Raw genomic sequence first — 25,361 nt, 5'->3', positions numbered from 1 at the left:
TTGCATGAGATGAAGTGTAGCAAAGTGACTGGAGTGGATGGGATTGTGGTTAAAGTCTTAAGAAATGGGCTGATTGTGTTGTTGAATGGTTAGGATTTTCATTGAATCACTGAGATAAGCTGGAGATATGTGGGGACTGAATGTGAAAAGGATAACAAATATGGTGTATTTTTGAAAGAGAAAGAATTGCAGTGAATGAACAGGAAGATTGAATGTAAGGTTCATGGATAGGATGAGTCATTAAATGAGGAGGAGGAGTGTCTTGTAGGAGTCTGTGGCATAAAAGTACTGCATGAGCCATCATGCTATTTGGCTGGAGAAGCTATATAGCTTGGTAGGTAAAGACCTTATATTTGATTGAAGAAACTCAGAATTTTTTCATAGCTACAATTGATAGTTCCAGTATATCCTTAATAGACTTGATTGAAGTGCTACATATCCTAGAAGTTTAATTGCATTTTTCTTGTTTTAGGGTGCTTGATATATCTTTCAATCGAATCAGGAAAATAGAAAACTTGGAGGGGTTAACTAAACTGAAGAAGTTGTTCTTGTGTGCTAATAAGATAGCACGGATTGAGAATGTCAACCATTTGAGAAACTTAGAGCTACTTGAACTTGGAGACAACAAAATACGGGTAAGAAATTTGGAAATTATATTGATTTTGTTTGTGTTTCTTTTATGTGTAAGATGAAATCCTTATTATCAGAAGGCACTTGAAAGTTAGAAGAGTTAAGTTGCTTTTTGATCAATTCCCCCACTTGCCCTTCATTGATGATCTGTAATGCTGATTGACAATATAGACATACATAACAAAATGCCATTAATGCTTAATCCTCACACAAAACATAGTTATGTGTCCCTAATGGTGGTACAGTTTAAGTACTCAATAACATAAATGTAATCACCTGCTAAAGCTGTACAGTTGTTCCCTATTTATGATGTTATGCTACCACATATCCCAACCACAGCTGCTTACTCCATCACTTCTTGTTGTCTTGAAGCTTAGTGTTGGTCGAGGCTACATTATTTTATGTATAAGATCACTGACTTCTGTTTTATGGATATACAGATGGATTAGGATTTAGTGCTAGATATGTACCAAGAACTTTCATGCTTAATCATCTTGTGCAAAATCTTGAAATTAATTTCCAAACAAATAGGGGTTTAGGGATCATAGGAAAAATATTTATTTTATTCTATTTATTTTGCTTTGTCGCTGTCTCCCGCGTCTGCGAGGTAGCGTAAGGAAACAGACGAAAGAAATAGCACAACCCACCCCCATACACAATGTACACACACACACACCCACACACGCAAATATACATACCTATACATCTCAATGTACACATATATATACACACACAGACACATACATATATACCCATGCACACAATTCACACTGTCTGCCCCTATTCATTCCCATCGCCACCTCGCCACACATGGAATACCATCCCCCTCCCCCCTCATGTGTGCGAGGTAGCACTAGGAAAAGACAACAAAGGCCCCATTCATTCACACTCAGTCTCCAGCTGTCACGCAATAATGCCCGAAACCACAGCTCCCTTTCCACATCCAGGCCCTACACAACTTTCCATGGTTTACCCCAGATGCTTCACATGCCCTGATTCAATCCACTGACAGCACGTCAACCCCGGTATACCACATTGATCCAATTCACTCTATTCCTTGCCCACCTTTCACCCTCCTGCATGTTCAGGCCCCGATCACACAAAATCATTTTCACTCCATCTTTCCACCTCCAATTTGGTCTCCCACTTCTCCTCGTTCCCTCCACCTCCGACACATATATCCTCTTGGTCAATCTTTCCTCACTCATTCTCTCCATGTGCCCAAACCATTTTAAAACACCCTCTTCTGCTCTCTCAACCACGCTCTTTTTATTTCCACATATCTCTCTTACCCTTACATTACTTACTCGATCAAACCACCTCACACCACACATTGTCCTCAAACATCTCATTTCCAGCACATCCACCCTCCTGCGCACAACTCTATCCATAGCCCCCGCCTAGCAACCATACAACATTGTTTTTGGGAACCCCCCCATTCCTTCAAAAAATACCCCTTTTTGCTTTTTGAGATAATGTTCTCGACTTCCACACATTCTTCAAGGCTCCCCGGATTTTTTGCCCCTACCCCACCCTATGATTCACTTCCGCTTCCATGGTTTCCAAACCCCTGCCAGATCCACTCCCCGATATCTAAAAAAACTTTACTTCCTCCCGTTTTTCTCCATTCAAACTCACCTCCCAATTGACTTGACCCTCAACCCTACTGTACCTTTAAAAACCCTTTCTCTTATTCCATTTACTCTTAATTTTTCTTTCACCACTTTAAACCCCATCACTTTTTTTAGGGGGAAAAAATGCAATTGAGTGGGAGATGTATAAAAAAAAGGACAGGAGGTAAGAGGGAAAAGGGGCAAGAGGTTGGGAAAAAAAGGGCAAATGGAGTTGGGGGAGAGAGTATCTTAAAATTTTTTGGGAGAATAAAAAATGTTTTGGAAAGGGGGTAAATAAAATGCGTAAGACAAGGGAGCAAATGGGGAAATTCAGTGAAAAGGGGGCAAATGGGGAGGTGATAACAAATAGGGGGGATGTGGGGGAAGGAGAGGGAAATGAGGATTTTGAAGGTTTTGGTTGAATGTGTTTGTTTATAGAGTGGAAAATATTGGGTGGTTTTTGGGCGAGTTTTGGGGTGCAAAGTGGGAGGGGTTTGGGAAAATGATTTGGTAAAAGGAAAAGGGGAGTAAAAAACTTTGGGGGAAGTGGAAAAACCGGCAAGGGCTTTGGGGGTATTCGGGGGTTTTAAAAAGGGGGTTTTTTGGGGTTTGGAAAGGATTTTTGGATTTTGCCATGGGGGGGGGGAGGGGGGGGGGGTAGGAGGGGAAAAAAAGGGGAAAAAAAGGGGTGCCTAAGGGGGAGATGAAAAGCCGGCAAGGCAGCAGGTTTGGATGGTATTGCAGTGGAATTTATTAAAAAAGTGAGTGACTGTATTGTTGACTGGTTGGTAAGGTTATTTAATGTATGTATGACTCATGGTGAGGTGCCTGAGGATTGGCGGAATGCGTGCATAGTGCCATTGTACAAAGGCAAAGGGGATAAGAGTGAGTGCTCAAATTACAGAGGTATAAGTTTGTTGAGTATTCCTGGTAAATTATATGGGAGGGTATTGATTGAGAGGGTGAAGGCATGTACAGAGCATCAGATTGGGGAAGAGCAGTGTGGTTTCAGAAGTGGTAGAGGATGTGTGGATCAGGTGTTTGCTTTGAAGAATGTATGTGAGAAATACTTAGAAAAGCAAATGGATTTGTATGTAGCATTTATGGATCTGGAGAAGGCATATGATAGAGTTGATAGAGATGCTCTGTGGAAGGTATTAAGAATATATGGTGTGGGAGGAAAGTTGTTAGAAGCAGTGAAAAGTTTTTATCGAGGATGTAAGGCATGTGTACGTGTAGGAAGAGAGGAAAGTGATTGGTTCTCAGTGAATGTAGGTTTGCGGCAGGGGTGTGTGATGTCTCCATGGTTGTTTAATTTGTTTATGGATGGGGTTGTTAGGGAGGTAAATGCAAGAGTTTTGGAAAGAGGGGCAAGTATGAAGTCTGTTGGGGATGAGAGAGCTTGGGAAGTGAGTCAGTTGTTGTTCGCTGATGATACAGCGCTGGTGGCTGATTCATGTGAGAAACTGCAGAAGCTGGTGACTGAGTTTGGAAAAGTGTGTGGAAGAAGAAAGTTAAGAGTAAATGTGAATAAGAGCAAGGTTATTAGGTACAGTAGGGTTGAGGGTCAAGTCAATTGGGAGGTGAGTTTGAATGGAGAAAAACTGGAGGAAGGGAAGTGTTTTAGATATCTGGGAGTGGATCTGGCAGCGGATGGAACCTATGGAAGCGGAAGTGGATCATAGGGTGGGGGAGGGGGCGAAAATCCTGGGGGCCTTGAAGAATGTGTGGAAGTCGAGAACATTATCTCGGAAAGCAAAAATGGGTATGTTTGAAGGAATAGTGGTTCCAACAATGTTGTATGGTTGCGAGGCGTGGGCTATGGATAGAGTTGTGCGCAGGAGGATGGATGTGCTGGAAATGAGATGTTTGAGGACAATGTGTGGTGTGAGGTGGTTTGATCGAGTGAGTAACGTAAGGGTAAGAGAGATGTGTGGAAATAAAAAGAGCGTGGTTGAGAGAGCAGAAGAGGGTGTTTTGAAGTGGTTTGGGCACATGGAGAGGATGAGTGAGGAAAGATTGACCAAGAGGATATATGTGTCGGAGGTGGAGGGAACAAGGAGAAGAGGGAGACCAAATTGGAGGTGGAAAGATGGAGTGAAAAAGATTTTGTGTGATCGGGGCCTGAACATGCAGGAGGGTGAAAGGAGGGCAAGGAATAGAGTGAATTGGAGCGATGTGGTATACCGGGGTTGACGTGCTGTCAGTGGATTGAAGCAGGGCATGTGAGGCGTCTGGGGTAAACCATGGAAAGCTGTGTAGGTATGTATATTTGCGTGTGAGGACATATGTATATACATGTGTATGGGGGGGGGGGGTTGGGCCATTTCTTTCGTCTGTTTCCTTGCGCTACCTCGCAAACGCGGGAGACAGCGACAAAGTATAATAAAAAAAATATAATAAATAATATATATATATATATATATATATATATATATATATATATATATATATATATATATATATATAATTTCTGGGTTGTTATGATGATTCAGGCATAACCATTAGGGTATTAGAAGTAGTAATTTTAAACTGAACTTGTAAATTGTTGCTTTCTTAGTGTTTGCTCTGCTTCATTGCAACAAAATGTGGTTAACTGTCACAAGCTGGAGATGGCTGTGCCAATATGATGGGTTAATGGGACAATGGAGATTGGAGATTGGGTATGGCTTGCATGTTGAAGCAATGCACAAAGTATGGCTGATTGTTGTCTTTGAATGTGGCTGGCAGTTTGATCCAGCTTCTGCTTATGATAAAAATGATCTTGATTATTGTAGTAATGATTATCAAATAACCCCATTACTGGGAATGGAAGATATTTAGAGAAGCAGTGCTTACTTGCATGAGAGAAATGTCTGGTAGTTGCAAGATGGGATATGGGAATATGAGGAAAGGTAGTGAGTGGTGGGATGAGGAAGTTAGGTTGTTAGTGAAAGAGAAAAAAGAGTTGTATGGGTGTTACCTGCAGAGAAGGAATGTGAGAGATTGGGAGATGTACAAGAGGAAACTGCAGGAGTTCAAGAGGGCTGAATAAACAGGCTAATGAGAAATGGGGTAGGAATGTATCAACATATTTTAGGGAGAATTAGAAAATGTTTTGGAAGAGGTCAGTTGTATGAGGAGAACAAGAGAACAAATATGATCATCAGTGAAGTGATTAGATAGGGACATGATGGCAGGCAAATAGGAGCTTAAAAGATGGAGTGAATATTTTGAAGGACTATTGAGAGTATTAGATGATAGTGTAGCAGATGTGGGGCTTTAAGACGTGGCGGTACATGGAGCAAGAGAGTCATGGCAGAGGATTTGGTAAGAAGAAAAGAGGTGATGAATGCCTTTCATAAGAAGAAGTGTAGCAAACTAGCTGGAGTGAATGGGATTGCAGATGAATATCACAAATAAGGAGGTGACAGTCTTGTTGACTAGTTAGTTAGGATTTTGAGTGTATGTATGACTCAAGGTAAGGTGTCATTGAAGTTATGGTATGCCTTTATAGTGTCACCGTATAAAGGCAAGGGGGAATAAAAGCATATTTACATATAACAGAGGTATAAGGTTCAGTATACCTGGTAAGCTGTATGGGAAAGTGGTGATTGAGAGGTTGGTGGCAAGCACAGTGCATTAGACTGGGGAGGAGCAGTATTCCTTGAGGCATAGTAGAGGACGTATGGACCAGATATTAGCTTTGAATAATCTGTTAGAAATATCTAAAGAGAAAGACTTATTTGTACCATTATAGATCTGGAGAAAGAATATGATTGGGTTGATAGAGATGCTGTGTGGAAGATGGTACAGATATGAAGTGTAGGAGGAAAGCTACTAAAGCAGTAAAGGGTTTTTATCTTGAGAGTAAGACATTTGCAAGTGAGAAGAGATTCACCCCACTTTCAGAAGGATGGTGGGCTGAATTCTGCAGAATTTCGAGACGAGAAGAAAAACTACTTCCTTTATGGATTGAACATAGCTGTGTTCTGACATCACCCTACAAGGCAGGTGATATTGCAGAATTAGAAAGTGTACAGAGATCTTTCACAGCCCATAGTGATATGGTAAAGGAGCTGAATTACTGGGAATGGTTGAAATCTCTGAGGCTGCGCTCCTTGAAGCACAGACAGGAGAGGTGTATCATCATGAATAACTGGAAAATCCCAAAGGGTAAGGATCCCAGCTTACAATTATTCTGCTAGCATAATATGCATAAAAAAGTTTGTAAAATACTGCCTCTGAAATCCAAAGGTGCGATATGTGCAAAAAGAGAGAACTTGCAAAACTTTTGGGGCCCAAGACTCTTAACACCTTGCCTGCTATCATCAGAAACATTATGGGATGCACAATAAAGGTTCCCTGGACAAGTACCTGCAAAGTATAGAAGACCAGCCAGGTTGTGGGAACTGTATGTGGGCTTGAGGACTGTGGCTTCCAAGTGCTTGGTTGACCAATGACCTAACCCAACAGCCTGGGCCAAGCCCATACTGATGAGGTAGAAGACCCCTGAAGACTTCACTGGGGGTATTCATGAGGTCTGCATCAAGGGTGTGTGATGTCACCATGGCTTTTTAATCCGTTTGTGGATGGGGTGGCCAAAAAAGTTAATGCAATGGCTTTAGAGAAATGGCTGGGTCTGCAGTTGGCTAAAGGTAAAGGTACCAGAGATGTGAGTCAGTTACTTGCAGATGACTTGACTTTATTGGAAGGCTTAAGTGAGAAATTGCAAATCTGGTGTCTGAGTTTGGGAGAGTGCATGAATGAAAGAAGTTGAGAGTTGGTTTGAATGAAAGTAAGGTAATCAGATTTTACAGGGAAGAGAGACAGGTAGTTGGAGTGTGAGTTTGAATGGAGTGAATTGGAACAGTGTTGTGTTTAAGAGACTTGGGAGTAGATATATGAGCAGGTGGAACTTTGATATTTGAAGTGAATCAGAGTGTAAGGCTGTGACTGCTAAGGGGACTTCCTAGTCTCGACAGTTATATGGCATCCTCAAGAAAGCAGGAAATGCTGTCCCAGACACCTCAGAGTTTCAGATTTTTCCAGGGGCATGCTTCTGGATCCCCTTAGAACTCATGATTTGGGGGATAGTTTGAAGGGTGGAGGGGCTCTCAGATAAGGTCGGGGCTAACCTTGATGGTGGGGTGTGTGGAAAAAAGAGGTCTCTGTGTGGACAAAGATAGGCATGTGTGATGGTATAGTAGTACTGATGATGCTGCATGATGAATGCAAGGCATAAGCCTTGAATTAGAAAGTACGGAAAAAGGTGGAAGTTTTGGAAATAAAATCTTCGAGGGCAATATCTGGCAGTGAGGAGGTTTGATCAAGTAAGAAATGGTAGAGTAAGAAAGAGGCCTTTTAGTACAAATAGTGTAGATGAGAGAGCTGAAAAGGCTATGTTGAAATGGTTTAGATGTATGGAAAGGATGAGTGAGCAGAGACTGAGACTGATGAAGAGCAGATGCTTATGAGAAGTTGAGAGTACAAGAGGAAGGTGAAACAGAAAATGAGATGGAAAGACAGTGTGAAAGATACTTTGGGTAGTTGAGGCCTAAGCATACACGAGGGTGTTAAGCATGCATAAAATTGAACAAACTGGAGTGATGTGGTGTACATGGGGGCAACATATTTTCAGTAGGCTGAACCAGTTTTTTTCTGTATGTTATCTGTGACAGAATGGGCAACTGAAGCCCTAATCAAGGCCATCTTATTAAAGCTATGTATATATGCATATGCCCTAGCCTGAACCAGGTACCCATTTTATCGACCAACATCTAGGGTTGGATGAACAGCTTGGTTGACTGTGGACCAGCTGCTGCAACAAGGAATCAAACTTATGCACTCAACCATGGGCGGCCTGTGAATTCATCATGGTCAGGAACACTAACTGCTCCTGAGAGGTCTGTGGGACTTGGCTGTGGACAGGGGACTCTGGTTTTGATGCATTATACATGACAGCTAGCGTGATTGAGAGTAAATGAGATGGGAAACAGCAAGCAACTATAAAGATTAGGAACCCATTTAAGGTGTTTCTCCACCTCCAAGGCTGTGCTACATCATGTAGCAGGGAAGTGATGGATTATTTTGATTGAAGTTCGTCAACAAGATTTTACTCCTTTGTCTCCATTGATGATGCAACCTTGCCAAAGGTGACTTTTCATTTGCATTGTAGCCTCCTGCAAGCAGATACTGGTAATGCCGATGATAGTAGCAGTAATGATAATAATGTTGACAATGATAAGAATAAATACTATAATAGTAATGATAACTATAAAAACAGGAATTTTTATGTCCAGAATCGAGTATCAGTGATGGGTGATTTGAAAGTATGATTATTTGATGCAGTGATTGAGGGTATAATTGGGGATCAGGTTGTACCCAGTGTTGTGAATGAAAATGATGAACAGCTTGTGGAGTTGTGTGCTAAAGAATGGACTGGTAATGGCAAATACCTAGTCTAAAAAGTGGGACATGAATGATAACTATATATGAGTAGGGATGATGGAAAGTGGGTATTTCTGGATTACAAACTAATTGAGAGACTTGGATGTGAATGTGTTGAGGGGGCAGTGGGTTGAATGTGTGATTATGGTTTAGTAGAGGCAGGGTTGAAGGTTGTATAGGCTTTAGGAAAAGAAGAAATGATATGGGTGGTAAGAGGGTGGTAAGAATGAATGAGCTTAGAAAAGATGAATGTGTGAAGAGATACCAGGAGAGATTGAATGTATAATGGCAAAAGGTGAAAGTATATGAAGCTAGGAAAGTGGCTGAGAAATAGTAGGTATATAGGGAAGCACTGCTTACATGTATGAAAGAAGTATGGGGCATGGGGAAGGTGGGATGTAGACAGGTGAGAAAGGAAAGTTAGATTGCTAGTGAAATTAGAGAGGTGTTTGGCATTATTTATAGGGAAAGAGTGCAAGTGATTTATTAGAGATGCACAGAGAAAGTGGCAGGAGATTAAGAGGAAAGTGCAGGGGCTGGAAAAGATAGCAAATGAGAGTTGGGGTGAGTAAGTATGATTGAACTTCACAGAGAATGAGAAAGCTTTTTGGAAGGAGCATGATAGTGTGAGAAAAACAAGAGAATAAATGGGAACATCAGTGAAGGGAGCAAATGGGAAAGTGGGAAGTAGGAACAGGCAGAAATGAGATGGAGAGGAGATGGAATGAGTATTTTGAAGGATTATTACAAGTGTTCAATGGTAGGATGGCAGATGTGGGATATTTTGGATGTGAAGGTATATGAAGTGAGAGGATCATGGCAAAGGGTCTGGTGAAAAGAGAAGTTAAAAGCCTTGCATGAGATGAAGTGTAGCAAAGTGACTGGAGTGGATGGGATTGTGGTTAAAGTCTTAAGAAATGGGCTGATTGTGTTGTTGAATGGTTAGGATTTTCATTGAATCACTGAGATAAGCTGGAGATATGTGGGGACTGAATGTGAAAAGGATAACAAATATGGTGTATTTTTGAAAGAGAAAGAATTGCAGTGAATGAACAGGAAGATTGAATGTAAGGTTCATGGATAGGATGAGTCATTAAATGAGGAGGAGGAGTGTCTTGTAGGAGTCTGTGGCATAAAAGTACTGCATGAGCCATCATGCTATTTGGCTGGAGAAGCTATATAGCTTGGTAGGTAAAGACCTTATATTTGATTGAAGAAACTCAGAATTTTTTCATAGCTACAATTGATAGTTCCAGTATATCCTTAATAGACTTGATTGAAGTGCTACATATCCTAGAAGTTTAATTGCATTTTTCTTGTTTTAGGGTGCTTGATATATCTTTCAATCGAATCAGGAAAATAGAAAACTTGGAGGGGTTAACTAAACTGAAGAAGTTGTTCTTGTGTGCTAATAAGATAGCACGGATTGAGAATGTCAACCATTTGAGAAACTTAGAGCTACTTGAACTTGGAGACAACAAAATACGGGTAAGAAATTTGGAAATTATATTGATTTTGTTTGTGTTTCTTTTATGTGTAAGATGAAATCCTTATTATCAGAAGGCACTTGAAAGTTAGAAGAGTTAAGTTGCTTTTTGATCAATTCCCCCACTTGCCCTTCATTGATGATCTGTAATGCTGATTGACAATATAGACATACATAACAAAATGCCATTAATGCTTAATCCTCACACAAAACATAGTTATGTGTCCCTAATGGTGGTACAGTTTAAGTACTCAATAACATAAATGTAATCACCTGCTAAAGCTGTACAGTTGTTCCCTATTTATGATGTTATGCTACCACATATCCCAACCACAGCTGCTTACTCCATCACTTCTTGTTGTCTTGAAGCTTAGTGTTGGTCGAGGCTACATTATTTTATGTATAAGATCACTGACTTCTGTTTTATGGATATACAGATGGATTAGGATTTAGTGCTAGATATGTACCAAGAACTTTCATGCTTAATCATCTTGTGCAAAATCTTGAAATTAATTTCCAAACAAATAGGGGTTTAGGGATCATAGGAAAAATATTTATTTTATTCTATTTATTTTGCTTTGTCGCTGTCTCCCGCGTCTGCGAGGTAGCGTAAGGAAACAGACGAAAGAAATAGCACAACCCACCCCCATACACAATGTACACACACACACACCCACACACGCAAATATACATACCTATACATCTCAATGTACACATATATATACACACACAGACACATACATATATACCCATGCACACAATTCACACTGTCTGCCCCTATTCATTCCCATCGCCACCTCGCCACACATGGAATACCATCCCCCTCCCCCCTCATGTGTGCGAGGTAGCACTAGGAAAAGACAACAAAGGCCCCATTCATTCACACTCAGTCTCCAGCTGTCACGCAATAATGCCCGAAACCACAGCTCCCTTTCCACATCCAGGCCCTACACAACTTTCCATGGTTTACCCCAGATGCTTCACATGCCCTGATTCAATCCACTGACAGCACGTCAACCCCGGTATACCACATTGATCCAATTCACTCTATTCCTTGCCCACCTTTCACCCTCCTGCATGTTCAGGCCCCGATCACACAAAATCATTTTCACTCCATCTTTCCACCTCCAATTTGGTCTCCCACTTCTCCTCGTTCCCTCCACCTCCGACACATATATCCTCTTGGTCAATCTTTCCTCACTCATTCTCTCCATGTGCCCAAACCATTTTAAAACACCCTCTTCTGCTCTCTCAACCACGCTCTTTTTATTTCCACATATCTCTCTTACCCTTACATTACTTACTCGATCAAACCACCTCACACCACACATTGTCCTCAAACATCTCATTTCCAGCACATCCACCCTCCTGCGCACAACTCTATCCATAGCCCACGCCTAGCAACCATACAACATTGTTGGAACCACTATTCCTTCAAACATACCCATTTTTGCTTTCTGAGATAATGTTCTCGACTTCCACACATTCTTCAAGGCTCCCAGGATTTTCGCCCCTACCCCACCCTATGATTCACTTCCGCTTCCATGGTTCCATCCGCTGCCAGATCCACTCCCAGATATCTAAAACACTTTACTTCCTCCAGTTTTTCTCCATTCAAACTCACCTCCCAATTGACTTGACCCTCAACCCTACTGTACCTAATAACCTTGCTCTTATTCACATTTACTCTTAACTTTCTTCTTTCACACACTTTACCACATCACTTTTTGCAGGGAAAAAATGCAATTGAGTGGGAGATGTATAAAAGAAAGAGACAGGAGGTCAAGAGAAAGGTGCAAGAGGTGAAAAAGAGGGCAAATGAGAGTTGGGGTGAGAGAGTATCATTAAATTTTAGGGAGAATAAAAAATGTTCTGGAAGGAGGTAAATAAAGTGCGTAAGACAAGGGAGCAAATGGGAACTTCAGTGAAGGGCGCAAATGGGGAGGTGATAACAAGTAGTGGTGATGTGAGAAGGAGATGGAGTGAGTATTTTGAAGGTTTGTTGAATGTGTTTGATGATAGAGTGGCAGATATAGGGTGTTTTGGTCGAGTTGGTGTGCAAAGTGAGAGGGTTAGGGAAAATGATTTGGTAAACAGAGAAGAGGTAGTAAAAGCTTTGCGGAAGATGAAAGCCGGCAAGGCAGCAGGTTTGGATGGTATTGCAGTGGAATTTATTAAAAAAGGGGGTGACCGTATTGTTGACTGGTTGGTAAGGTTATTTAATGTATGTATGACTCATGGTGAGGTACCTGAGGATTGGCGGAATGCGTGCATAGTGCCATTGTACAAAGGCAAAGGGGATAAGAGTGAGTGCTCAAATTACAGAGGTATAAGTTTGTTGAGTATTCCTGGTAAATTATATGGGAGGGTATTGATTGAGAGGGTGAAGGCATGTACAGAGCATCAGATTGGGGAAGAGCAGTGTGGTTTCAGAAGTGGTAGAGGATGTGTGGATCAGGTGTTTGCTTTGAAGAATGTATGTGAGAAATACTTAGAAAAGCAAATGGATTTGTATGTAGCATTTATGGATCTGGAGAAGGCATATGATAGAGTTGATAGAGATGCTCTGTGGAAGGTAATAAGAATATATGGTGTGGGAGGTAAGTTGTTAGAAGCAGTGAAAAGTTTTTATCAAGGATATAAGGCATGTGTACGTGTAGGAAGAGAGGAAAGTGATTGGTTCTCAGTGAATGTAGGTTTGCGGCAGGGGTGTGTGATGTCTCCATGGTTGTTTAATTTGTTTATGGATGGGTTGTTAGGGAGGTGAATGCAAGAGTTTTGGAAAGAGGGGCAAGTATGAAGTCTGTTGGGGATGAGAGAGCTTGGGAAGTGAGTCAGTTGTTGTTCGCTGATGATACAGCGCTGGTGGCTGATTCATGTGAGAAACTGCAGAAGCTGGTGACTGAGTTTGATAAAGTGTGTGAAAGAAGAAGGAAAAATATACACAAAATTATTAAATCATGCATTAGGTAAGAACTTAAAAAAGAGAATTCTATCTGTTTATTTATATCTCTGACAGCTGTTCCCTCCAGGAACTCCTGTCTAGGGCATGACCACAGCAAAAGAGTCTCCATTTATCTGTGTCCTTACATGCCTCCATAGCACGCTTCATTCCATGCTCTCTCCCACCATTTCTCTCCTCCAGGCCTCTTCCACTTTATTTCCCCATGTCACAGGTGGTTTTCCTCTCTCACCAACCCCTTTAATCACATTACTCCTCTAGTAAAATCCCTTTCTTGCATTCTTTCTACATGCCCAAGCCTCCTGAAAATATTATGTTGCACCCACTCTATCTCTTCACAGTTAATTCCCTTTGCATTTCTCGCTATACCAGATCTCTCATACATCCCCTCAATTCTGTCTCTGTGTAGAAAAAAAAAATTAATGCAGCTCATTTTCAATGAGTTTAAGATGTTGAACAAAAGAGCTATCAGGACTCAGGTTGCTTGATAAGGTTTTCTGTATATTTTCTTGGTTCATGTAGATGAATGGAGAACATGCATCAGGTAAGAACCTATTAAAGACAGTCATGTAGAAAATGTAAGTAAGTGATACAATTCATGGTATCATTCATCAAATAAAAGATGAATATTTTGAAGTGAACTGTCGTTTATGGCCCATGTCATAAATGAGATTTGCCTTATCGGTACATGGGGAAGAGCTCTAGTCTGAGTTGGAGAATTTAAAAGGGAATAATAGAGATTCTTTCATTTATGGTTATTTGCAGTGTGGGTATACACCTGTCACACTGTTTTCTTTCACGGTCCCTATATGTAAATTCAGCATGTAACCAATTCCTTATATATAGATTCTAGGTGACATCTGGGAGTGTAACACTCTGGTTTAGAGGGAGCCCTGAATATCCTTCTGTGTAATTGTATGATATATGGTTTTCCCTTGATTTAGCCATCACATTGTGAACATTACCAAAGGATCTGGCAGTTCCTTTGCATCAAGCTTTAATGATAGTCATGAGCGGAATTTGTGGTATTGTCTACAGTGGGGCTTGTGTTGAATCTGATGTCCACAATGTGAAATTTTTTTACCATGTCACCTGCACATCCCCCAAATGCTTCTACACCCCTGAAAGGTGCTTGGTGTGTCAGGAAGGGATTTTGGTACTTGCTGCTTCTGGCATTACCTTGTGAACAAAGATTACTGCAGTCCAATATCTACCAACTGTGGTTTTGGGTATACATGTTTAGAATTATTTTTTTTCATGCTTGATCACCATTTCCTGTGTTAGCAAGGAAGCGCCAGGAACAGATGAAGAAGGGCTGCACCCTCTTACATTCTCTAGCTGTCATGTGTAATGTTCTGAAACCACAGCTCCCTATCCACAGCCAGGCTTCACAGACCTTTCCATGGTTTGCCCTGGATGCTTCACACACCCTGGGTCAGTCCATTGACCCCTGTATACCACACCATCCCAATTAACTCTATCCCATGCACTTCCTTTACCCTCTTTCATGTTCAGTCCCTAGTCAGTCAGTATCTTTTTCACTCCTTCCTTCTATCTCCAATTTGCTCTTCCTGTTCTCCTTGTTCCTTCTGCTTCTGAGGCATATATGCTTTTTATCTACCTCTCCTCACTCATTCTTTTGATATGTCCAAACCTTCTCAGCACACTCTCTTCAGCTCTCTCAACCACACTTCTTTTTATTTCCATACATCAATTCCCCTTTCATCATTTACTTGATCAGACCACCTCACACTGCATATTGTCCTCAAACATTTCATTTCCAACACACCCACTCCCCTCTGCACAATCTTTTCTATAGCCCATGCCTCATATCTGTATGATATTGATGGGACTACTATATCTTCAAACATTCCCATTTTTGCCCCCCAGATGACGATATCTCTTTCTACACATTTTTCAGTGCTTCCAGAACCTTCATCCTCTCACTCACCCTTTAATTCACTTCTGCTTCCATGGTTCCTTTTGCTACCATGTCAACTTCCAGGTATCTGAATTACTTCAAATCCTCCACTTTTTCTCTGTTGCACCCCAACTATCCTGTCCTTCGACTCTGCTAAACCTGATGACCATGGTTTTATTTACATTTACTCTCAACGACCCTCTTTCACACTTTTCCAAAGTCAGTCATCAATTTATTCAGTTTCACTCTTGAATCTGCCACCTTTGCTGTATCTTCAGCATATGACAGATTTCTTGCTTCCCAGACCTCTCATTACCAACAGGGTACACTCTTGCTTGCCCCTCTCTCCAAGACTCCTGCATTCACATCCCTCATCAACATATCCATGAACAAATTAGATGACATTGGTACCATCACACACCCCTTCTGCAGACCAACCTTCACTGGAACCATTCACTTTCCTTTCTTCCTACCCATACACATGCCTTAAACCCTTGATTAAAACTTTGCATTACTTTTAACAGCTTTCCTCCTTCACTATATTTTCTTGGACCTTCCACAAGGTTTCTGTTAGCCCTGTCATATGCTTTCTCCAGATCCATAAATGCCACATTCAAATCCATCCCTTTCTTTTAGTATTTCTCTCATGCACATTCTTCAAAGCAAACACCTGATCCACACATCCTTTACTACTTCTGAAGCTACACTGTTCCTTCCTAATTTTATGCTCTAACTATGTCTTCATGCTCTCAATTACTACCCTTCCATACAACTTTCCAGGTGCACTCAACAAACTTACACTTCTCTTGTTTGCTTCTCACATTTATCCCTCTTGCCTTTATACAGTGTTAATATACATGCATTTTGCTAGTCCTCAGGCACCTCACCATGATCCATACATTCATTGTAACTTACCAGTCAACAGAACAGTCAGCCCTTTTCTTAACGAATTCAACAATAATCCATGCACTCCAGCCACCTTGCCACATTTTATCCTTCATAAGGCTTTCACTAACTCTTTTCTCTTCACCAAACTACTCTCCATGACTCTCTCACTGCACATACCAGCTCGATCCAAGCACCAACCATTTGCCATCCTGTCATCTAACGCATCAACATTTCTTCAAATTACTCACTCCATCTCCTCCTCACTTCTTCACTACCTGTCACCATTTTCTCTTTTGCCCCCATTAACAATGTTGCTATTTGTGCTCTTTATTTTTTTGCACATTATAAACCTCTTTCAGAAACATCTTATTCACCCTAAAGTTTACTGAGACTTGCTCACCCCAACTCTCATTCACCCTCTTTTTCAACCTGTGCACCTTCCTCTTTACGGATGAAGGTGAGCAGGTATGGATATGTACATGTTTATATATGTATGTGTATGTATATCTTTTCTTTTTTCTTTCATACTATTCACCATTTCCTGTGTTAGCGAGGTAGTGTTAAGAACAGAGGACTGGGCCTTTGAGAGAATCCCTCACCTGGCCCCCTTCTCTTTTCCTTCTTTTGGAAAAAAAAAAAAGCGAGAGGGGAGGATTTTCAGCCCCCCACTCCCTCCCGTTTTAGTCGCCTTCTATGACAGGCAAGGAATACATGGGAAGTATTCTTTCTCCCCTATCCCCAGGGATAATGTATGTATATATGTTTATATGGGTATGTAGGTATATGTACATGTATTTGTGAGTATGTATGTATATGTGTACCTGAGTGGATGGGTCTCTCTTTGTCTGTTTCCTGGCAATGCCTCACTAATGTGGGAAATGGTGATCATGTATAATGAAATAGATAAATAAGATAATTTTTACATTCCAAAATTAGAAGAATGTGTAAGAAAATGACTATCTCCATAAAGTATGTGTTACTACTCAAAGGCCCTATCAGCCATTCCAAAGACTATTGCAATTGCTTCTTGAAGGTTCAGATTCTGCTGAACTTTTGGAAATTTCTGTTTAGACTTTTTTGTTAACCTCTTCCATGATAGAAACATAACTACTGTTACTTTTACCTGTTAAAAGGGAGGGTATAGTGCATCTGACATTATGAATGACCACATCATGTGTATTTGTATGCACCTTGTTTTAAACCAGGTATTCTCAGTCATCTGTCCTTTTTTGGTGAACAGTAAGCTGTTACCCATTTTCATTTACACCAAACACCCTGTGCCCACATTTAGACCTTCAACTGCCACATACACATATCAGTTATGTATATTGTATTTTTATTCTACAGGGAAACTCAAAGAAGCTCATTGCTTTTTTATCAACAGGTAATTGAAAACTTAGATGGAATGACTAATTTGAATAGCATATTTTTGGGGAAAAACAAAATTACCAAGCTACAAAACCTGGATTCACTCATCAACCTTGAGATTCTTGGTGTTCAGGTGAGTGATATTTGTCTTTTACTTTATTTGTCTTTAGCTTCAAGGGAAGTGTATTGTATCATGTAGATGACAATAGATGGTGCTTTGCTTAAACCACAAATATTAGAGACAACAGAATTGGATGTGTACCGCTTGTTCTTAGATGATGAGGCCAAGCCATTCTGTTCATCTAAAATTTGTGGGAAAGTATTTTTCTGAAGACAAGCTAGTTTACCCCATTGCAGACTAGGTACCCTTTACACCATAAGAAGGTATCTTCATAAATAGGCAGCTTCAGTGTCAATTTTAACTTGATGTTTTTGATTTATTGTACCACCAAATGAATTTGACATAAAGACATATTCATCCAAACTGAATATGATTTAGTTTTATGACTTTTTGAATTATTGTTTTATCTATGGGAAAAAATGTGTTCAGGTTGAATAGTTGTACCTGCAGAGGAAGATAGCTAATGAGTTAGGATGGTGATGCATTGTGTAAGTCAAATAATTTGGAATCATATATAGGTGCATAATATTTTCATATTTACAGAGTAACAGGATAACAAAGATTGAAGGTCTTGGTCGACTTGTCAACTTGGAACAACTGTATTGCTCCCATAATGGCATAGAAGTACTGGAAAGTCTTGACAACAATGTCAAACTTCAAACCTTGGATATGGCTGTTAACAGAATAAAAAAGATAGAAAACATTAGTCATCTTACTGAGCTAGAGGAATTTTGGGTAAGTTTTGGGGATATACTGCCTCACCTGTTTTATGTAGATTTCAGAAAGTACAGATAATGCACTCGTGATCAGTATAATTGTCTGTTGTAGAATTTTGGATGTACTTTAAGCTGTTTTCATCAGAAGTGGAATATTTGTTTATTTCATCTTGTTTTTCGATAGATTTCATAATTTTTGCTGTCACTCACTTGTTAACTTTCGTCTTATGTTAGTTTACAGTACACACTGGTAACTAGATTTTACAAGTTTTTTTTCTTCTATGAGTACTTCCCTTTCTTGCCTGAGCATGGTAACATAAACAACTGAACCTTAAAAAAAATATTCATGTTCTTCTGTTCCTGCAATAGAATAGTGATAATACTGAGGGGAATGATTTCTAGCCTCCTTTCTCAGCCCTTCTTAGTCACTTTATGCAACATATAGGATGTACTTGGATAGTATTCTGTATCCCTATTTCCATTATATTAGATAATTGCATAATCACAGTGGAATTTTGACTTATTCAGGGTCTTGTAAGCACCATTCCATACCTTTGCTGTATATAGTATCATACTAGATAGCAGAATGATTATTTTTTTAATCATTTCCATAGGTCATGTACACTGCTGTCTCTGCTATTCATATAGCACCCAGATTTTTTATTTTGCTCCACAGGTGTTTATTTTACATTTTTTTTTTTTTGTGTAGTAACCAATTTCTTTTCCTCAGTGGTGCTTGTGTGTGTGTGTGTGTGTGTGTGTGTGTGTGTGTGTGTGTGTGTGTGTGTGCGTGTGTGTGTGTGTAATTATGTTTGTACTTTGTGTGGAGAGAATTTCATTCTCATCGGGCCGCATCTTTTGGTCTTTCTGTGGACACAAATACCTTGATTAGCACTCAGATGTTCCTGGAAAAAAGGAGCGCCAAGCCAAACAGTTCATAGTGGGGTTGTTGTATTATACTTATTTATTTATATATTATACTTTGTCACCGTCTCCCACGTTAGCGAGGTAGCGTAAGGAAACAGACGAAAGAATGGCCCAACCCATCCACATACACATGTATATGCATACACGTCCGTACACGCACATATACATACCTAGACATTTCAACGTGTACATACATATACATACACAGATACATACACAGACATACATGTATACACATGTATATAATTCATACTTGCTGCTCCATACTTTGCATATATGGAATAGCTTTCCTGATGAAGTTTTTTTTACCTATGAGATATATACAGTACTGTCTGTGAGGGTTACACATTTTTTAAAGTCATAGATGATTACAGTAACATACCTTTACTGATTAATGAATAACAAATAAAATTTGTACAGTATTGCATCATGAGTGACAGTTATTCAATAATACAAAGGAATTCAAATAGCAATATACCACTGGGTACCTTTGAGGCTGTTCCTGGTAGTGGAAGAGATATGAAAATCGTATATCAGTGTAGTAAGAGTAGAGATACGCCCATAATAGAAATAGAAAAATTTCATAAATTTTTCATGTAGGTAAAGAGGTCATAGTTACTGTAAAAGACATGAGGGGGTACAGAGTTCCAAAGCTATGAGGTGGAAGGAAAAAACAGTTCTCAACATGGCTCACCCTTGAGTTGCCAATGGCCACTCAGTAGTTGTGTGATGCAGCAGCTTATCATGTATTGTGTGATCCAGCTAGCTTTTGGGAGCTCAAAATAAAGTATTACCTGTAGAAAAGGGAAAGTGAACTAACATTGTGACATTGGGCAAATAGGTCAAGTTTTGGAGATATCCTGGGAGAGTTTACTGAGGAAGTTGTGTTGAGACGAGGTGCAGAGTGAGTGAGTGTAGAAGTAAGATGGGATAAATTCTTCCATTCCTGTATGAATAACCTCTGCTGTGCACTTGTTGGAGACAGATGCATCACCACATAAGAGACAGGAATTTACTCAAGGAAAGTCAGAAAAGACATTTTTGTTGAGGTGCCAGTATATATGTTTAAAAAGTGTTGCTAGAGTTGCCTTCGAAACATATATTTCGTACTTGAATCTGCCACCAATGCTGTATCATAAGTAAACAACAACTGACTCACTTCCTGGGCCCTCTCATCCTCTTCAGACTGTATACTCATCCCTCTCTCCAAGAATCTCGCATTTACCTTCCTCAACACCCCATCCTTAAACAAAACAACCATGGTAACATCATTCACCCCTGCTGCAAACCATCCTTTACTTTGAACCATTCACTCTCTTCTCTTCCTACTCATACACATCTTACACCCATGGTAAAAACTTCTCTGCTTCTAGCAGCTTTTGTACCACATTGTATATTCTTAAAACCTTCCACTAGGCATCTCTCTCGACCCTATCATATGCTTTCTCCAGGTTCATAAATGCTTTATGCAAACCCTTCCATTTCTCTTAGTACTTCTCACACACTTTCTTTAAAGCAAATGCCTAATCCACATATTCTCCACTATTTCTAAAATCACCCTGTTCCTCTCCAGTCTGATGCTCTGTAAACACTTTTACCCTCTCAGTTGTTACCCTTCCAAACAACTTACTAGTTATACTCAGCAAACTTATATCTTTTTAGTTTGTACACTCACCTTTATCCCCCTTGCCTTTGTACAGTGATACTATACATGCATTCCACCAAAGTGGCAATATACATGCATTCCACCAATCTTCAGGTGCCTCATCATGATCCACACATACATTGAAAATCCTAACCATCCAAACAACAATGCAGTCACACGCTCTCTTAATAAATTCTAGAGCAATACCATCTACTCCATCTCTCATGTCACATTTCATCCTTCATGAGGCTTTTGCCACATCTTCTCTTTTCACCAAACTACTGTCCATGACTCTCTCACTTTGCATGCCACCCTAATTCAAACACCCTACAACTGCTTCTCTATCCTCAAACACATTCAGCAGGCCTTCAAAATATTCACTCCATCTCATGCTTACTTTATGACTACCTGTTACCATTTCCCCTTTTGCCCCCTTCACTGATGTTCCTTTTTGTTCCAAAACATCTTTTATTCTCCCTAAAGTTTCCTGATATTTTCTCACCCCAACTCTCATTTGCCCTCTTTTTCAACACCTGCACCTTCCCCATGACTTCTAGCCAATTTTTCTCATAAATTTTCCAATCATTTGCACTCCTTCTTTGTAAGTACCGTCTAACTGTCCCCCTTTTTTCTTTCACTGGCAACTTCTTCATCCCACCACTTACTACTCTTTCTAATCTGCCTACCTTCCACCTTTTGCATGCCACAGACTACCTCTCCCTCCTCTCTTCTCATCTTGGTTACATCCACATACTGCTAGACACCCCAGCCTGAGCCTTTGAAGAGGATGAGCACTCCTTGCTTGGCTCCATGTTTGTCCATCTTTTAGAAATTGAAATACAAAAAAGGGGAGAGTTTCCAGCCCCCTGCTCCTAGCCCTTTTAGTTGCCATCTGCAACATGCAGGGAATGTGGAGGAAGAATTCTTTCTCCCTTACCCCAGGGAGAAAAGTATTTCTGTTCTCCATTTTCCCCCCTCAGGCTGTGTACCAAATTCCTAAAGATTTAAATGCTAACTCATGGCTTCAAAAGCCATCCCGCCAATGTCTCTATTCATATTGCACTGTTTTCAACCTGGACACAGAATGGCTAGACCCTTAAAGCTGTAACATCAACAGTAAACTGGAACTTTGCATAAATAATTTGTTAAGTTTCAAGTTTTTTGACCGCAGAAAACTCCCTAAAGTTTTCCCTGTGCAAGCCCTGAAGCGTAAATTTTCATTATAATACTCGAGGATTTTCTAAGCAGTGGCTTCAGTATTAATGTTACCATGATCTACATATCTGTCAATCTATACCTCTGATGCTTGTTCCCAACTGGAACTCCCTCAGGATGGTGGCAAGGCAATAGAATCTCCATAAGTAGTGAACTCTAGTGCTGCTTTTAGCCTTTGGTGTTCCACCCTTAACAGGCCACTGGCAGAGGACAACTATCAGGCAGTTTTTGCAGAGGCTCCTACTTAATTTTTCTACTGACTACTTCTACCCAAAGAAATTGTTTTTTCATCTTTTATTACACTTAGTTGCTGTCTCCCACATTTGCGAGGTAGCGTAAGGAAACAGACGAAAAAAGGCACAACCCACCCACATACACATGTATATACATAAACGCCCACACATGCACATATACATACCTATACATTTCAGCTTATACATACATATATACACATATACATATCCGTACTTGCTACCTTCATCCATTCGCGTTGCCACCCCGCCACACATGAAGTGGCATCCACCTCCTCCCGCATGTGTGCGAGGTAGTGCTAGTAAAAGACAATAAAGGCCACATTCGTTCACATTCTGTCTCTAGCTGTCATGTGCAACGCACCAAAACCACAGCTCCCTTTCCACATCCAGGCCCCACAAAACTTTCCATGGTTTACCCCAGACACTTCACATGCTCTGGTTCAACCCAACTGAACCTAATATCCTTGCTCTTATTCACATTACTCTCAGCTTTCTTTCACACACTTTACCAAACTCAGTCACCAACTTCTGCAGTTTCTCACCCGAATCTGTCACCAGCGCTGTATCATCAGCGAACAACAACTGACTCACTTCCCAAGCCCTCTCATCCACAACAGACTGCATACTTGCCCCTCTTTCCAAAATTCTTGCATTCACCTCCCTAACAACCCCATTCATTAACGAATTAAACAACCATGGACACATCACTTACCCCTGCCACAAACTGACATTCACCCAAAAAGATGTATGCTTTATTAACTGTTAACAGATATCACTGATGCAGCAGTATTACTCAGGAAATGTTTTCACTCATCTTTGATGATTACTACTTTTGTTTTGCCATTTAACAGAATGGCTTTAAAGAATTCCTTAATTTCAACTTCATTTAATCCATTTAGGATCTTAAAAGGCACAATCATGTCTTCTTGTAACCTTGTTTTCCAGTTTTAGCAAATCTTGTACTCTTATCCTCTCTCCATCCTTAGATCATATACAATTTCAGTTGGAGTTTCATGTAGCACCCCTTTATGTTTCCTATAGAAGGAAGACCAAACTTGATGATGCATATTCTAATTTGGGTCTTACATGGGGCAAAAATATAGTTTGCCTCCCTCACTACTCTTCAAAATATTGCTTTCTGGTGATATGTAGTTGATCTGTACCCAAGTTCCTTCTTGCTGGTAGATTCCTGTAGCCTGTTACTTGTAATGTGTTTATCAGTTTGAATGCGCTCAGTGAAGTATAGGCTAAGGTGGACAGTCAATGAGGAAGGGCTGGTTTGCATTTAAGTCTTGGCTTCTGACTGGTTCTGTCTGTTGAGAGTAGTTTGCAATAGATTGATCTTCATCAACTCACTTCACCATGAGCTGAATTCATGAGCCATTCAAATAAGGACTTTGAGAATCTAGATGATTAAAATCCTATATTACCAGTACTTTACTTTTTCTGAGAAGTACATTGTTTGCTCCCTCATGTACCATTCTGAGTGTTCTTTTGTTGTTGGCATTGTATGTTTGTTCTAAGTCGTTAAGAATTTTTTCATAGGATTTTATCATTTATTCTAAATCATTAGAATTCTTTGTAGGATTTTATGTTAACACTAAGATGCACTTCTTCGGTACAGTTACTCTTCCCATCTACTACTATTTCTTGAAACTTAGGAATATCTCTTATTTTGAGTGTCTTTTCTTTCCCATTATTTTACTGTCATGTGCTCATCTGGACAGAAAAAATGAGATCTTATCTCTGTTTCATTATCCTCTGACTTTCTCTAGAATCTCCAATTTTGCTGACAATCTCTGATTCTGTATGCTCTGTACTTTTTTGAACTTTTCATCTCTTTGTGTTTAGTTGTCTCTTTGTAGTTTGTTATTTGTACTATTGTGGTAGGGAGTTCTACAATTGTGAAGAACCATCTCTTTAATTTTATGTATCATATAACTGTTATGCATTGTCTCTCCCTCCCTTCTCACTCAGTCACTTTTTTTCAAGGGTAGTATTTTGATATACTATGATTTTTCAGTTGTGTCACATTCACCTTAACACTATGTATTTCACTTCCCTCTTACTATATTTTAGATATTGTGTGATATCCATTCACTAACTATCTTCATTTCACAAAGCAAGTTGCTAGAGGTGGAAGAGTGCTTGCCTAATGTATCATGTGCCTATGATTAACTTTTCTTTCTTCTTTTCTTTCAAACTATTCGCCATTTCCCGCATTAGCGAGGAAGCGTTAAGAACAGAGGACTGGGCCTTTGAGGGAATACCCTCACCTGGCCCAATTCTCTGTTCCTTCTTTTGGAAAATTAAAAAAAAAACGAGATGGGAGGATTTCCAGCCCCCCGCTCCCTCCCCTTTTAGTCGCCTTCTACGACATGCTGGGAATACGTGGGATACGTGATTAACTTTTGTGCACATTTTCTCCCTTTCAGTTTAATGGTAACCAGATAAGTGATTGGAATGATCTAAAGCAGCTAGAAAATGCAAAGGGGTTACAGACAGTATATTTAGAAGGGAATCCATTGCAGCGTGATCCTAACTATCGTCGCAAGATCAAACTGGCACTTCCTTCACTTACACAGATTGATGCAACACTTTGTCGGTAAGTTGTTTGAAGATTTACATTTACCCATTCACTGCTCCATTTGTCAGTTGATGTGTTATGATACTGCTGATCCAAGGGTTATAAGACATGTTATTGGCTTCTGCCATTATTTAAAGTCTCAGCTAATACTTACTTTCACCAAGTACCTAATAGTTGTTACAAATAGCCTGCCATTGCTGCTGAAAAAATATCAGTATTTTGAGTCGCTCACATATTGTCAATGAGAGTTGACATATGAGCCATTTTCTAGTATGAGAAAATGGCCACTAAAGTTATTCAGACTACAATAACATGACTGAATATTGAAAGATTGGAAATGGGATCTGTGCTTACTTAGGATGTGTAGATTCATGTTAAGAAATAGTTGTACAGAGTAGAAAGGATACTGAACATACCACAGAATCTTAGCTGAGGTAATTAATTGGTTGCCAGTGCTCTCCCTACAAGTAATCTTATCCGATAGGTCATAAAGTTATAATATAAGTATAAAGAACCTTGTTGATAATACTGTACCAGCAGCACACTATGAATGCTGCTACACACAGCAGATGCCCTTAAACCAGAGTATTATTTTGCCT

General features: G+C 40.0%; 1 protein-coding gene across 1 annotated transcript in view; it reads left to right on the top strand.

The window, feature by feature from the left end:
* sds22 (protein phosphatase 1 regulatory subunit sds22) overlaps positions 1-24,784 on the top strand; it is a 55,807-nt gene extending 31,023 nt beyond the window's left edge. Inside the window, exons 5-8 of the mRNA XM_071675193.1 lie at positions 473-635; positions 17,314-17,430; positions 17,962-18,153; positions 24,611-24,784. Coding sequence (XP_071531294.1) covers positions 473-635; positions 17,314-17,430; positions 17,962-18,153; positions 24,611-24,784 — 646 coding nt within the window. The remainder of the gene's footprint in view (positions 1-472; positions 636-17,313; positions 17,431-17,961; positions 18,154-24,610) is intronic.
* Positions 24,785-25,361: the final 577 nt, after the last annotated feature.

The sequence above is a fragment of the Panulirus ornatus genome, chromosome 20, assembly GCF_036320965.1.
Source record: "Panulirus ornatus isolate Po-2019 chromosome 20, ASM3632096v1, whole genome shotgun sequence".
In the NCBI taxonomy this organism is placed as follows: Eukaryota; Metazoa; Arthropoda; class Malacostraca; order Decapoda; family Palinuridae; genus Panulirus; species Panulirus ornatus.
Note: the sequence above shows the minus strand (reverse complement) of the source record. Positions and strands in the feature narration are given on the sequence as shown.